The 13,848-nt window shown below is 53.1% G+C and overlaps 1 protein-coding gene across 5 annotated transcripts in view; it reads left to right on the plus strand.

Moving 5' to 3' along the window:
• PTPRU (protein tyrosine phosphatase receptor type U) overlaps positions 1–13,848 on the plus strand; it is a 77,511-nt gene that overhangs the window by 15,559 nt on the left and 48,104 nt on the right. For all 5 annotated transcript variants that reach the window (XM_036025650.1, XM_036025648.1, XM_028511758.2 and 2 more), the window contains exons 3-7: positions 2,273–2,544; positions 3,012–3,093; positions 3,198–3,313; positions 3,637–3,811; positions 4,346–4,639. In XM_036025650.1, the coding sequence (XP_035881543.1) occupies positions 2,273–2,544; positions 3,012–3,093; positions 3,198–3,313; positions 3,637–3,811; positions 4,346–4,639 (939 nt within the window). The remainder of the gene's footprint in view (positions 1–2,272; positions 2,545–3,011; positions 3,094–3,197; positions 3,314–3,636; positions 3,812–4,345; positions 4,640–13,848) is intronic.

Genomic DNA, 13,848 nt, shown 5'->3' on the forward strand with positions numbered 1-13,848 from the left:
ACTTTGGTTCGCAGCCCGCGCTCAATCCACTGAGCTACGCCAGCCAGGGTGGCTCCCATTTTCTTAACTGTAAAATGTGGAGAGTAATTCACCCCACAGGGGTTTTAGATAAAGTACATAACATGGGATGGCATGTAGGGGTTTGATTAATGTTTAGTTGCTGCTGTTGGAGGTATTTGAGGGGGCCCAATTACTAGCACCCCTCTTCGCTGGGTGCAGAATCAACTGGGAGTTAGTAAAGGGATAAGACAAGTAGAGGCCAAATTACCGACCTTCTTACCGATGAAGACTGGGTGGGAGGAGATAGGATAGTGTGAGAACCGCACGGGCTTGCTGAGGGACCCTCAGGGACAGACAGCCTGTGGGCCCTTCCTCTTTGCCCTATCACAGTAGGGGGCCAGGGTCCAACAGCTCAGCTCTCCGAGTGGCCAGGATTGCAACTGCTGTTGAGGGTTTGGGGGAGAAGGAAGGGGGAAGGGCACCAAAGTTCCTGCGTGACGGGGCCAGGAGTGGGAGCCCACAGGAGAGATGCCCTCCACGCCCTGGCTTGGATGGCCTCCAGTCCTCACCTCCCTCGCTGGCATTGCCTCCTGGAGGCCTCCCCGCCTCCCCTTCTGCACCCTGCGCCCTCCCTGGAGCTTTCCTCTCTGCCTCTTCAGGGCTCCCAGCTCTCTGTTTGACCTCTGTACCCTCAGGTGTCAAAGTCTGACCTGTGTGACAGTGACCTGTCAAGGCACCCCCCATGGTAGGGCCCTGTGTGGACTGTCTGTGTGTCCCCAGGGCCCTGGCTCCGTCTGGTGCGTGGTTGGCAGGCAGGGACGAGGTGATGTGCATTCACCTCTAACAGGCCTGACCCCCAAGTGCGGGCTGTGCCTCTCTCACACACGTGAGCAGAGGCGTATCCAGTGAGACAGGGGAGAGAGAAATGTAGCAAATAACGTGGGCCTTGGGCTGGATCCTGGGGATGCAGTGGTCAGCAGGGTGGACACAGTCTCTGCTTTCCTGGTGCTGTCCGTCTTGGGGAGGGCGAGGAGGATGGAGAGAGAAGGGACAGAGACAGGAGACAGGAGAAGGCAGAGCCACAGGATGACGGGAGTAAATGAAAGAAGGGTGGGGGATGCCCAGTGAGAAAACCTAGAGAAAGGAGAGAGGCGGAGGGAGCAGAAGGAAGAAGCAAGAACAAAGTGTCAGATGGAGTGGGGAGCGGCACACACAGCTGCTGACAGGGAGAGGGGAGAGGAGGACGTGGAGTGGGCCAAGGGAGGCTGCTGGGGGCCGGGATCTGTCCCTTCCTGAGAGGGGACGGGGACCTGGGGCTTTGTTTACGAACCCGCCTGGGCCGAACCCCAAGCAGCCTCCACAGGCTTCTGGCTCGCGGAGATGAATGAGATCGCCTCCGTGGAGTCCCTGGGGAGTCCTCCCGGAGCTGGGAGTTGAATGAGTTTGTGTTGGCTGTCGGCCAAGCCCAGGAGGAGGCAGCGCTGGTGGCTGCGGGCACCCCCTTGGCAGCTGCTGGGGCCTTCTCTCCACAGAAGGGGAGCCATGACCCTTCAGCCAGGTCCCCAGGAGGCCCGCCCACTCCCTCACCCCAGTCCCAGGCCCTGCCCACAGCCTGCATCTCTGGGGAAGGGGCGGGGCTGCCTTTCCTCAGGTTGGAAACCAAGAGAATTGGAGTTTAGATTGGGGCTGGAGGGGGGCAGTGCTGGAAGAGAAGTTAGAGTCCTTCCTTGCAATCTGCTCTGCATGTTCACTCGGCTGGGGTCCAGAGCCTGTGCTGGGGACACCGTGGAGGCCCGAGGCACCACAGGCTGCTGGGCAACAGACACGGCTTTATTAATGATCCAAGGGCCGGGGGCGGGGAAGCCCGTAGAAAGATGTGGGGGGGTGAAACCCCAGAAGAGGCGGCCTTTGAGGGCCAGTCATGCCAGGCTCTTGACCGCAGGGGTGAGTGGCCCAGTCCCTGCCTCGAGGGACAGCTCCGAACACGGGGAAGCCTCGGATCAGCCTGAGTTTGGATGGCGATGGTAGGGGGAGAGGAGCACGAGAGGGTTTGGGGCTTTTTTGCTGCTCCAGCCCTCTGCTTTGGGGAACAGATGCAGGGAAGTGCAGGGAACCCGGTGAACGAGAGCTGGGACCCGAACTCAGAACCCCTGGCCCACGGCGGGTGCACATGCCTGGGGTCCCTTGTTTGAGCCCCCTCCTCTGTGCCCCCCCGACCTCGGTGCTCCCCGGCACCCTCCTCAGCTCCTGACTCGTCCCCCTCTCCTTCCAGGCTCCTACCTGCTGGTCAATGCCTCCCAGCATGCTCCAGGCCAGCGGGCGCATATCATCTTCCAGAGCCTGAGCGAGAACGACACCCACTGCGTGCAGTTCAGCTACTTCCTGTACAGCCGGGACGGGCACAGCCCGGGCACGCTGGGCATCTACGTGCGGGTCAACGGAGGCCCCCTGGGCAGCCCCGTCTGGAACATGACCGGATCCCACGGCCGCCAGTGGCACCAGGCGGAGATGGCTGTCAGCACCTTCTGGCCCAATGAGTATCAGGTAGGCTGCGTGCAGTCTGTGGTCGGCGCATGCTTTGGGGCGGGGCTGGAGGGGCGTCCCCTTGAGGCCAGACTGAGGTTGGGATTAGTTTGTTCGGCGTCAGAGTCAATCTGTGGTCAAGGTCAGGGGTCAGTGTGTGGTCAGTGCTGGGTTTTTCAGTGAGGGTTCAGTCTGGGCTCAGCATCAGAGGTCATTCTTGGTGGGGATAGTCTGCGGCTGGGGTCAAGGGTGAGTTGGAACTGTGCCCCTGTCTGGCTGGGAAGAGTTTTGCTGCTTGAAGGGTTAGGATGGAGCCTCTGGCCTTGACCTTGTTAGCTCTGGGTGCTGACAGGTCACTGCGGGCAGGGCTGACCTCTGCTGGTTTGAGGATGGGGCTGGAGCAGAGCTGGGCGGGGGCTCTTGTGGACACCTCCCCAGGCAGGGCTGGAGGAATGTCAGCGTGACAGGGGCCCTCCCGCCTCTCCCAGGTGCTGTTCGAGGCCCTCATCTCCCCAGACCGCAGGGGCTACATGGGCCTAGACGACATCCTGCTCCTCAGCTACCCCTGCGGTGAGTTCCAGACCCCGGGGGTTCAAGGTGAGGGGTGCGGGCCCTCGCGGCTCTGCCTGCGGGGGGGCATAGACCGAGCTCACTCCGTGGCCGTGTTCCTGCAGCAAAGGCCCCGCACTTCTCCCGCCTGGGCGACGTGGAGGTCAATGCCGGCCAGAACGCCTCCTTCCAGTGCATGGCCGCGGGCCGAGCTGCGGAGGCGGAGCGTTTCCTCCTGCAGGTGAGGGGGCGCGAGGGAACCTTGGCCGCAGTGCGTTGGGGGCCTCTTCGGGACCCTGGCTCTGCCCTGCCCTCTTGGGTGCCTGCATCCCCCCAGGCCAGAGCGCGGCCCCAGGGTCCCCCAGCCACACTGTCCATCAAAGGCGGAGCGACCACCTTCCTGTGGCGGAGCGGGCCCCGGCAACCCCCTGTGCCCCCAGTGTAGGCAGCAGGGACGGCTAAACGGGGGCCAGGACAGTTGCTACTCCCTCCGGCCGGGTCAGAGCGAGGTTGGGACCCTCTCTCCCTGGCGTCCCTGACTCTGTCGCCCCTCTCCTCGAGCAGCGGCAGAGCGGGGCGCTGGTGCCCGCGGCAGGCGTGCGGCACATCAGCCACCGTCGCTTCCTAGCCACCTTCCCGCTGGCCGCGGTCGGCCGCGCGGATCAGGACCTGTACCGCTGTGTGTCCCAGGCCCCGCGCGGCGCGGGCGTCTCCAACTTCGCAGAGCTCATCGTCAAGGGTCAGCGCACGCGCTCGCTCGCGGAGGGCGAGGCCGAGGGGGGCTGGGGAGCGGGGTCTTACAGGTTCCGGGTCTGACCCAAAGGAAACGTGGCCTAGGGAGCTAGAAGGGTCTCTCTCTTGAGGAGGTCTTTATGGAGGGGGTGGGGTCTGACCAAGAGACGGGCCTGCGGGACCACCTGGTCCAAGTGTGAGCCCGGCGAGGCGGGATCAAGCAGCAGGGACCCAGGTTGACCCGAGTTGGTACCGGATCAGTCCCTGGAGGCGAGGACTTGGGGCTTCCAAGGGGAAGTGAGGGAGAGGGTGTGGGTTGAGAGGTTAGGTAGGGGTCAGCCTTTGGAGCGGGGCGCCCCTTAGGGCCTGGGCATTGAATGGGGAAGGGAGAAGCGTTCTGGTCGAGGACCTGGGGGCTGCGCGAGGGTCCTGGCAGGACAGGGAGGGCTCTTGAGGATTTGGGTGTGACGGGATGGGGACCTGGGGCCCGGGGCCTCACAGCAACATCCTTCGGCTCCTCCTCCACCCTCTGTCCTCGCAGAGCCCCCCACTCCCATCGCACCCCCACAGCTGCTACGTGCCGGTCCCACCTACCTCATCATCCAGCTCAACACCAACTCCATTATTGGGGACGGGCCGATAGTGCGCAAGGAGATTGAGTACCGCATGTCGCGCGGCCCGTGGGCAGAGGTGCACGCGGTCAACCTGCAGACCTACAAGCTGTGGCACCTGGACCCTGACACGGAGTACGAGATCAGCGTGCTGCTCACACGACCGGGTGAGGGAGGCACCGGCCGCCCCGGGCCGCCCCTGGTCAGCCGCACCAAGTGCGCAGGTGTGTGCTTCCTGAACCCACTCCTTCCCTCAGACACCCGGTCCCGGCTCAGGGCATCCAAGGGGGAAAGTGGCGCAATCCCAGAGGTCGTGCGGGCTGCATCTGTGCTTCTGAAACTTGCTAAGACGTGATTTTTCCTCAGTCGTTGTTATGGGAAAGATAAGAATGATGGCTAACTTGTAACTTTGTGCCAGACACTTACACATGTGTGTGCACACACACTCTTACTGATGTAAAACTCACAGCAACCCCATGGTCTCGGTACTCTGCTCATACCCGTTTTGGAGATGAAGTGACTGAGGCTCAGAGATGTTAAGTGGTCCAAAGTAACATGGCTAGTAGGTGGCAGAGCTGGCATTGCCACCCTCGACTGTCTCCAGGATCTGTGTTCTTTGTTCTGTATCATATCATCTAGATAAAATAAACAACTAACCCCTGTTAAATAAAAAAATGTGTTATTAAATGGAGCTGGGTTCTCTGGTCTAGGTATTTGAGCCTGAGGTCTGCTCTTGCACCTTGAAAAGGGTAAAGCATTTTAATCTGAAGAGAAATTGAAAAAAGAACAATTTTTCATTCTGTGATTTCAGCTTTTCTTAACATTGGAATTATGTTGCAATGATTGTAGATTCATACACAGTTGTAAGGAAAAAAACACACAGACAGAATCCCCTATACACTCCACCCTGTTTCCTGCAATGGTAACGTTGCAAAACTGTAGCATAATATCACAACCAGGATATTGACATGGATGCACTCCACAGATCTTATTCAGACTTCTCCCGTTTCGCTTGTAGTCATTTGTATGCAGTTAGTGCTACACAGTCTATCACACGTGTGGGCGTGTGTATGTGTCACCACAGTCAAGATGCCAGGCAGTCCCGGCAGCCTGAGGACCTTGGTGCTGCCCTCTCACATCCGCACTCACCTCCGGACCTTCCTGTGCCCCAGACCCTGATCACTGCCAGTCTGTCATTCATTTCTAAAATGTCATTTCAAAAATGGCATATAAATCATGATGTTATTATATAACCTTTTGGAGTTGGTTTTTACATTTGGTACCACTTTTACTGAGCTATAATTCACACCTCATACGATTCACTCATTAGGACGTGGTGGTTTTTAGCACATTCACAGAGCTGGGCAGCCGTCAACACCATCAGTTTTCAAACACGCTCATCTCCCCAAGAGGAAACTTCCCACCTTTCAGCAGCCCGCCCATCTCTCCCTGGCCCTCCGACACTAGGCGAGCAGTCATTTCCTCTGTCTCTACAGAGCTACCTCTTTGTGGACGTTTCATGTGAATGGAACCTTACAATATATAGTTGTTTTTTTGTGTGTGCAACGGGCTTCTTTCACTTAGGATAATGTTTTCAAGGTTTGTCCATCCTGTGGCATGTGTCAGTACTTCGTTCCTTTTATTGCTGATTGATATTCTGTTGTTGTACGGACAATACTACAATTTATCCATTCACCAGCTGATGGACATTTGGGGTGTTTGTACTTTCTGGCTATTATGAAGAATGTCACTATGAATATTCAGGGACAGGTTTTGGTGTGGATGTATGTCTGCATTTCTTCTGGGTATATAGCATGTGTGTCACACAGTAACTACCTCCGAGTGGCTGTCCCATGTTACATCCCCATTGGTAGTGTATGAGGGCTCTGATTTCTCCGTATTCTCGTCAACACTTGTTATTGTCTGTCTTCTGATTATGACCCTCCTCATGGGTGTGAAGTGGTATCTTACTGTGGCTTTGGTTTCCTTTTCCCTGATGGTTAATAACATTCAACATTTTTTCATGTGCTCATTGGTCATTGGTGTGTCTTCTCTGTAGAAATGTCTATCCAGATCCTTTACCCATTTTAAGTTGTTTTTTTTTCTTTTTGTTATTGAGTTATAGGAGTTGTTTATATATTCTAGATACTAGACTCTTATTGGATATATTTGCAAACATTTTCTTCCTTTCTGTGGGTTGTCCTTTAACTTTCTTGATGGTGTCCTATGAAGCATAAAAAGTTTTTAATTTTGATGAAGCCAATTTGTGCTTTGAGATGTCATATCCAGAATTACTGCCTAATCCAAAGTCACAAAGATTTACCCCTATGTTTTCCAAGAGTTTCATAGACATTTAGACCCTTGACCCATTTTAAGTTAATTTTTGTATATGGTGTGAGGTAAGGACCTAGCCTCATTCTCTTGCACGTGGATGTCCAGGTGTCCCAGCACCATTTATTGAAAAAAAATCTTCTTTTCTGGTTGAATTGTTTTGGCACTGAGAGTGATTGTTTTGTTCAGCATAATCCCCTGGAGATTTATCCAAGTTGTTGTGTATATTAACAGTTCATTCCTTTTTATGGCTGAGTAGTGTTCTGTGGTATGGGCACGGCACAATTTGTTTAACCTTCTGCCTGTTGAAGGACATCTGGGCTGGTACTGCTTTCTGGCTGTGACAAGTGAAGCTGCTGTGAACATTTGCGTGGAGGTTCTATGGACACGAACTTTCTGGGATTGATGCTCCCAGTGGATGGGTCATGTGGTAATGGCATATTTAGTTTTATGGGAAACTGCCAGGGCAGCTGGGGTTTTTACATTTACACCAGCCATGTGTGAGTGATCCAGTTTTCAGCATTCTTGCCAACATTTGCTGTTGTCGGATTTTTTTATTTTAGCCACTTTGAGAGGTGTATAGTAATATTGCATTCTGGTCTTAATTTGCGTTTCTTCAAACGCAAAGATGGTGATGTCGATCAACTTTTCGTGCGCTATTTGCCACCCGTATTCCTCGTCAATCAGTTGTTCATGTTTTTGCCCATTTTCTAACTAGGTTATTCACTCTCTACTGTGGAGTTCTGAGCATTCTTTCCACATTCTAGATCCAGTCCTTTTGTTGGGGATATACTTTGTAAATACTTTTCTCCCAGCTTTTAACTTGTCTTTTTGCCCTCTTTACCTGGTCTTTCATAGAACGACCATTTTTAATTTTGATGAGGGCCAATTTGTAAAAGTTTCCTTTTATGAATTGTGCTTTTGGTGTCAAGTTTAAGAACTCCTTGCCTAAGCCTAGAGTCAAAAGATTTTCTCCTGTTTTTTTTTTAACGAAATTGTAAAATAGTGTTATGTTTTATGCTTAAGTCCATGACCCATTTTGAATTAATTTTTGAATAAGGGACAAGGTGTTAGGTTGAGGTTTATTTATTTTTGCCATTCATATTCTTAAGTGTTTCTTTTTATCCGTAACAGCAAGATTTTTCATATTTCATTTGCATATATTGACTTTTACAGTTACAAGTAATATATGTTCTTTGCTTTATTTAAAAGCTGATCTGGGAACCAGCTAAAATCCAATTTAATGCTACATTTGGGGAGACCCGAGGGTGGTGGGGCAGAGCGTTCTAGTGGGAATTACTCTCTAGCTGCGGGATCTAGGTCAAGTCACTTAACCTCTTGGAATTTTGGTGCCTTGTTTTGTAAAGTGGGAATGAGAATAACCTTTACCGTACAGACTGTGAAGACTCATCCAAACAGGCTTACTGGGTGCCTGTCATGTGTCAGGCACTATATAGTTGCCAGGGATATAGGACTGGGACCAAGATGGACACAGGCCGCTTGCATGTGAGTTCTTCTGCGTGTGGAGCTCACATTCTGGCAGCAGGAGACAGACAGCAAGGAACTATATAGTTTGTGAAGTGATGATAAGGGTCAGGGAGGGGCAGGGGGTGTGGGGGTAGCAAGAATGTCATTGTGAAAAGGCTCGAGGGTCCGGTTCACCGAGAAGGTGACATTACAGCAGAGACCTGAAGGAGGGGAGGACTGGGCCACGCAGGAAGCTGGAGGCACTGCTGGGGGAGGAGCATTCCTGGCTGATGGGGAGGAGTGAGCTCCGTGTAGGCTGGAGTGTGCTTGGCTTGGGTGAGGAGCGGCAAAGAGACCGGTGTCCTTGCTGGCTAGTGACTGAGGGGGACAGGGCTGGAGACCAGGTCACAACCGTGCTGGGGATGTAGGACTCAGGGCCGTTTTACTCGGGGTGAGCTGGGGGGCACTGTGGGGTTTGGAGGGCAGGAGTGACACCACCTGCTTTGTTTAAAAGGACGATTCTGGCCCTGTTGTGGAGAATAGACTCTAAAAGTGCAAGGGGACCATAGGAGAGGCCAGTGAAGAGGCTGCAGCCACGCTCTGGCTGAGAGACGCTGGAGGCTGAGAGCCGGGAAGGCACGTGGAAGTGGTGAAAAGCAGTTGGATTCTGGGTTGACTCCGAAGGTAGAGCTGACCACGCTCGCCGGTGGGTTGGATATGTGACGAGAGAGAAGGAAATGAGAGAAGTCAAGGATGGCTCCAAGGTGTTTTGCTTGAGCAGCTGGGAGGACGAAACTGTCGTTGACTGTGAGAAGGCACACACCGCGGGAGGAGCGGGTGTGAGGCCGGGTCGCAGGTCAGGAGCTCGGGGCTGGAGCTGTGGACGCCGAAGAGCCTGTTAGAGGGTCAGTGGAGACATTCATCAGGCAGATGGATTTACGAGTGTGGAGTTCAGGGAAGAGGTTCGGGCTGCAGATATACGTTTGGAAGTCATCAGAGCAGACATGGTGTAGATGGTATTTAAAGCCCTGAGACCAGATGAGGTCTTTTACGCGGGTGGTTCTCAGCCAGGGGTGATTTGTCTCCCAGGAGACATTTGCAGTGTCTGGAGACATGCTGCTTGTCACAACAGGGGGTGGGAGGGGGTGGGGGTTGCCAATGGCATTAAAGGGTGGAGGAAGCAGGGGGGCTGCCAAACATCCTACAATGCACAAACGGCCCCCCACAGCAAAGAATTATCGAGTCCAAAATGTTGATAATGCCGAGGCCGAGAACCCCACACTTAGCCCTTACGTTTTCTGGCGTAAGTGCAGATGGAAAAGAGAGGACTGGTGAAGTCTTGAAGTCTGCACCCTAGGGCCCTCCAGTATTTGGGGTTAAGTGCTGGTAATTGCATACAAATGCATTAAATACATGGGAAATATGGTGCCTAACACACAGTAAGCACTTCATAAATGACAACTGTCATCATTATGGTGTTTTTAACTCTTCAAAGCCAGTTCCGGTCAGGTAGGTACTTAGAATGAAAGAAATCAGAGCTGGGGACCCACAGAGAATCTCCGTTCTGCCCCTGCTGGTGTACAGGGGGAAAGCCAGAGGGAGCGGGCACTTGCCTGTGGCCACCGAGTGGGTTAAGATTCCAGGTTTCCTGGTAATGGCTGTTGATCCCATTTTCCAGATGAGTAAACTTGAGATTTTGAAACCTAGTCACTTGCCCAAATCTACACAGTGAGTCCATAGCAGAGTCAGAACCAAAGGTCGAATGCCCTGCTTTCCAATCCAATGTTTGAAACAACATCAAAACAGCTGCCAGCATGGGCTGAGTGCCTGCTTTGTGCCGGGCACTGCGAACCATCTGACACAGGCCGGCCAGGAGGGAAGCCGGGGCAGGGACCAGGCAGGCAGGACCCAAGCAGCTCGCCCCGCCCCTGTTAATTGCACGCTTCTCCTCACCCACACAGCCGCTTCCTCCTTGCTCAGGCGCCTGGGCCGGTGGCTGTTGTGCTGGTGGCCAGCTGTGTTGTCATCTCCTCTGTCCCCCTGACACTCCCCTCCCACAACATCGTTTACCATAAAAACAATAATATAATGTCAGTAAAAGGCACTGAAAAAATCGCTCTCAATCTTGCTGCCCTAGCCCAGCAGCTGTTTCAGTTTTTCTGTCTTCTTCCACTCTCTGCCCATGTGCACATTTTTACACCCTTGTTGTTGGGATGTAGAAAGTGTTTGTATTCTGCTTCCTTCGCTGGATGCTGGTACACGTGTTAGGTTGTTTATCGCGTTGTTGAGTGGGTGTAGAAGTCCACTGAGCATCTCCATATCGCTGGACTGTTTATTTCTAGATTGCCATTAGTATAAATAATACGACGTCAAAACAGTGCTTATAGTGCTTCCTCTCCTTCCTGAGTTTTCTTGAGGATAAGTAGACAGAAGTGCTTTAAGAAAGGGCTTTGGCACATAGTGCTTTAAAAAATGCTTGTACTAACTTGCACTGCCACCGGTGTCTCTCACCTTAGTGCGCACCTGTTTAATTCATGAATTCGGGCTGGGCAGCCTGACCCCTCCCCTGGAGCTCTCGCACTTGCCCTTCAAAGTGGGTGTTGTCACCTCCGTTTTGTTTTGGTCACGGACCTCACGTGCCAAGGGGGTTGAGTCACTTGCCTGACGTCACAGAACTAATAGGGGGTGGACGTAGGGTTTGCATTTGGAGCGCCTGGCCCCACCCCAAAGTCCCTTCCACCAGAAACAGTTGAAAGGTTCAGGGTTACTGTATCTTCATCAGAATTATTAAAATAAACGCATTTTGGACCAACTGAACAGATGCTAACTGTTAGCCTCCTTGCTGTAATGTGCATTTTGACCTCTGGTCTCTGCGCGGCCTGCAGCCTGTGGAATTCAGAGGGAGGGGGCTTGGAGGCCCCCAGGCTCTGCGCTGCCAGTGCGTGCTGGCAGCTGACGGGAGTGCGGGAGTGCGTCTGGGTGCCAGATGGTTTTGGAAACACAGAGACTCATGAATTCACACCCCTCAATCAACATATCAGCCTGTAGTCAACAAACTCTTTCAGCCTCTGGATCTGCCCAGATTTGATCAGGGTGGGGAGTGAGGAGAAACTCGAGGTTTCGTTCCAAAGACCCCTCGGCCCAGCGAGGTCGGTGGGGGCTGGCACCGCCGTGGGAGAAGGGGATACCCCTGCATGTGGGTGGACATGTCATCCTCCTGAGTTAGAGGCTGCTGTTTGTGCCCTGCAAAGTGGTGTCTTTTTTAAAAAAGATTTTATTTATTTATTTTTAGAGAGAGGGGAAAGGAGGGAGAAAGAGAGGGAGAGAAACATCAGTGTGTGGTTGCCTCTCACATGGTCCCTACTGCAATCCAGGCATGTGCCCTGACTGGGAATCGAACCAGTGACCCTTTAGTTCACAGCCTGTGCTCAATCCACTGTTACCAGCCAGGGCCCTGCAAAGTGGTTTTAAAGGACCTGAGCAGATTGCCAGTGTTTAAAAATCTGGAGGTTTCACATAAAAACCTGAATTTTTGGCTTCTCTGTAAAAAAAATGGGGGCATCTGGCAACCCTGAGCCTGTCGTCGGGCCTGGTGACCTCGCCTGGTGCTGGGCAGCAGCTGCCCGTTTTGGACGGGGTGCTCATTGTCCTGTTTATCAGACTCCCGGGCCCAGTCTGTGTCACCAGTTCACATGTAACGTTCCCCGCCCGCCCCTAAATGCCGAGGGAGGGCAAAGGAAGCAGAGCGCTTCGGCCGAGCGGAAGGATGGAGAGGAATGTGGGGCAGGTATTCCCGGGGGCAGGGACGGCATGCGCAGAGTTGCTCAGGCCTCCTCTCATTAGTGCACAGAAGGCAGCGCTGCTCCGGCCTCCACAGACACCTCGGGACAAAACAGGTGGGGCCGCCAGGAGCAGAGCCAGGAAGTCAAGGAATAAACCTAGGACCGCTGAAAAAGACGGCAGAGTCAGCACACACAAAATCCACCCCTTCTACCCCAGACACATAAGAATCATGGGTTGAAACAAGACTGCATTGAAAAACATTAGGAAAATCTCTGTGGTCCGGGCAGGAGAAACCTAAGTGTGGTGAGTGGGCTTGCAGTCTGCAGCCCTCCAGTTGCAGTGAGCAGCAGGAGCCAGCCCTTTCATGTCCTCGTGGGGTGGGGGGGACCAGGTCTGCCACTGCCTCCTGTGGGGAGGAGGCAACCAGAGCTGCAAGAAGTCAAGGGGTGGGCCTTGCTCCTAGCAGGTGCAGAAATATCTCTTGGGTGGCCAGATACATGCCTGAAGACGTCTTTGCCTGGGGCTCGGGGAAGAAAGGAGAGCTCCAGGGTGGAGACAGAAACTTGTACCATGCGGGACTTGGGGCCAGCCTCTAAAGCTGTACCGCCCACGTGTCCCTGTACCGAGCAGCCTGGGCTGATGTTCCCCTCTGCACCTTCTTTGTGAAGTGTGTCCTGAGCACACCCATCACAGACGAAACTACGATAGGGACGTAATCATTTTGAGAGACCGAGCAGTGGTGCTCTCTCTCTGGTTCGTTAAGGCGTTTCCTGAGGTCCTCTCACTGGGGTCCCACTGGGGACACTTTGGTGCTCATAGAACTTGAGGGCAAAAAAACTGCATTTCACGGGGTCTGGGTGCAGGAGAGAAGAGGACCCTCACAAGTAATCTTGGCTTCTCCCTCATGCCCCCGTTTTACAGGTGCGGAGGTGGAGGCTCAGGGATTCGCCTGAGATCACACCGCTGGCCAATGAAGATGCTGGACTTGGGGCTGAGCCCCTGGGTTCCATGCTGGCTTCGCTGCAGAAGCCCCAGTTTTTTTCATTTATCCAATGGGGACATGCTTATGGCCCCACAGAGCCATCAAGAGGCTACAGCATGCTCCTTCCCTGTGTTGGGGTAGCTGTCTCTCCTGAGGCATCGGTGTGATTTTTTTTTTTGGACAGTGAATTTCTAGCAGGGAGGTTGGGTGGTGGTGGTGAGTTAAGATCACGGATTCTGGAGGCAGTCTGTGCTGAGGGAAATCCCAGCTTCACCGCTTCCCTGACTGTGCTACTGCGGGCAGGTTACTTAATCTCTCTGTGTGTCCACTTGCACGTTTGTATGAGGCTAAGGATAGCATCTGTCTGTTGGATTTTAGGGAGGAAAAGAGGAATAAAGCATTTTAAAGGCTCTAAAACAATGCCGGCATATACAAAGCCCCCAGTAAACGTTAACTGCCATTATTAGTATTTCCCTTATATAACACCGTATTTCTCTTGTTGCTGTGGTAGCCAGGGTACTCGTCACTCCATTTGAATCTTATTTTAGATTCCGCATAATGGCATGTGCTTCTGTTTCCCCTAACACTCTCTGGCGTTTTCAAACTATTTGGCTCTCGTTTCCTCTATCATCCTGATTTCTATATATTATTGTGTCATATATTGCAGAACAACTTTGGAATCAATCTCTTAGGAAACATATAGCAATGGGTTGATTCAGGCTGGCCTGATGCGGTCCAGGAGTTAGGAGGTAAATTGAGTTATCAAAACAGAATTATAGCTAATATTTTGTGGGGCCTCTTGTGTGTGTTGTTGCGTGTCCTTTGCACGCATCACCGTAAACTTCACAACCGCCCTGTGAGGCAGGGCTT

This window comes from Phyllostomus discolor, chromosome 5, assembly GCF_004126475.2.
Source record: "Phyllostomus discolor isolate MPI-MPIP mPhyDis1 chromosome 5, mPhyDis1.pri.v3, whole genome shotgun sequence".
NCBI lineage: Eukaryota > Metazoa > Chordata > Mammalia > Chiroptera > Phyllostomidae > Phyllostomus > Phyllostomus discolor.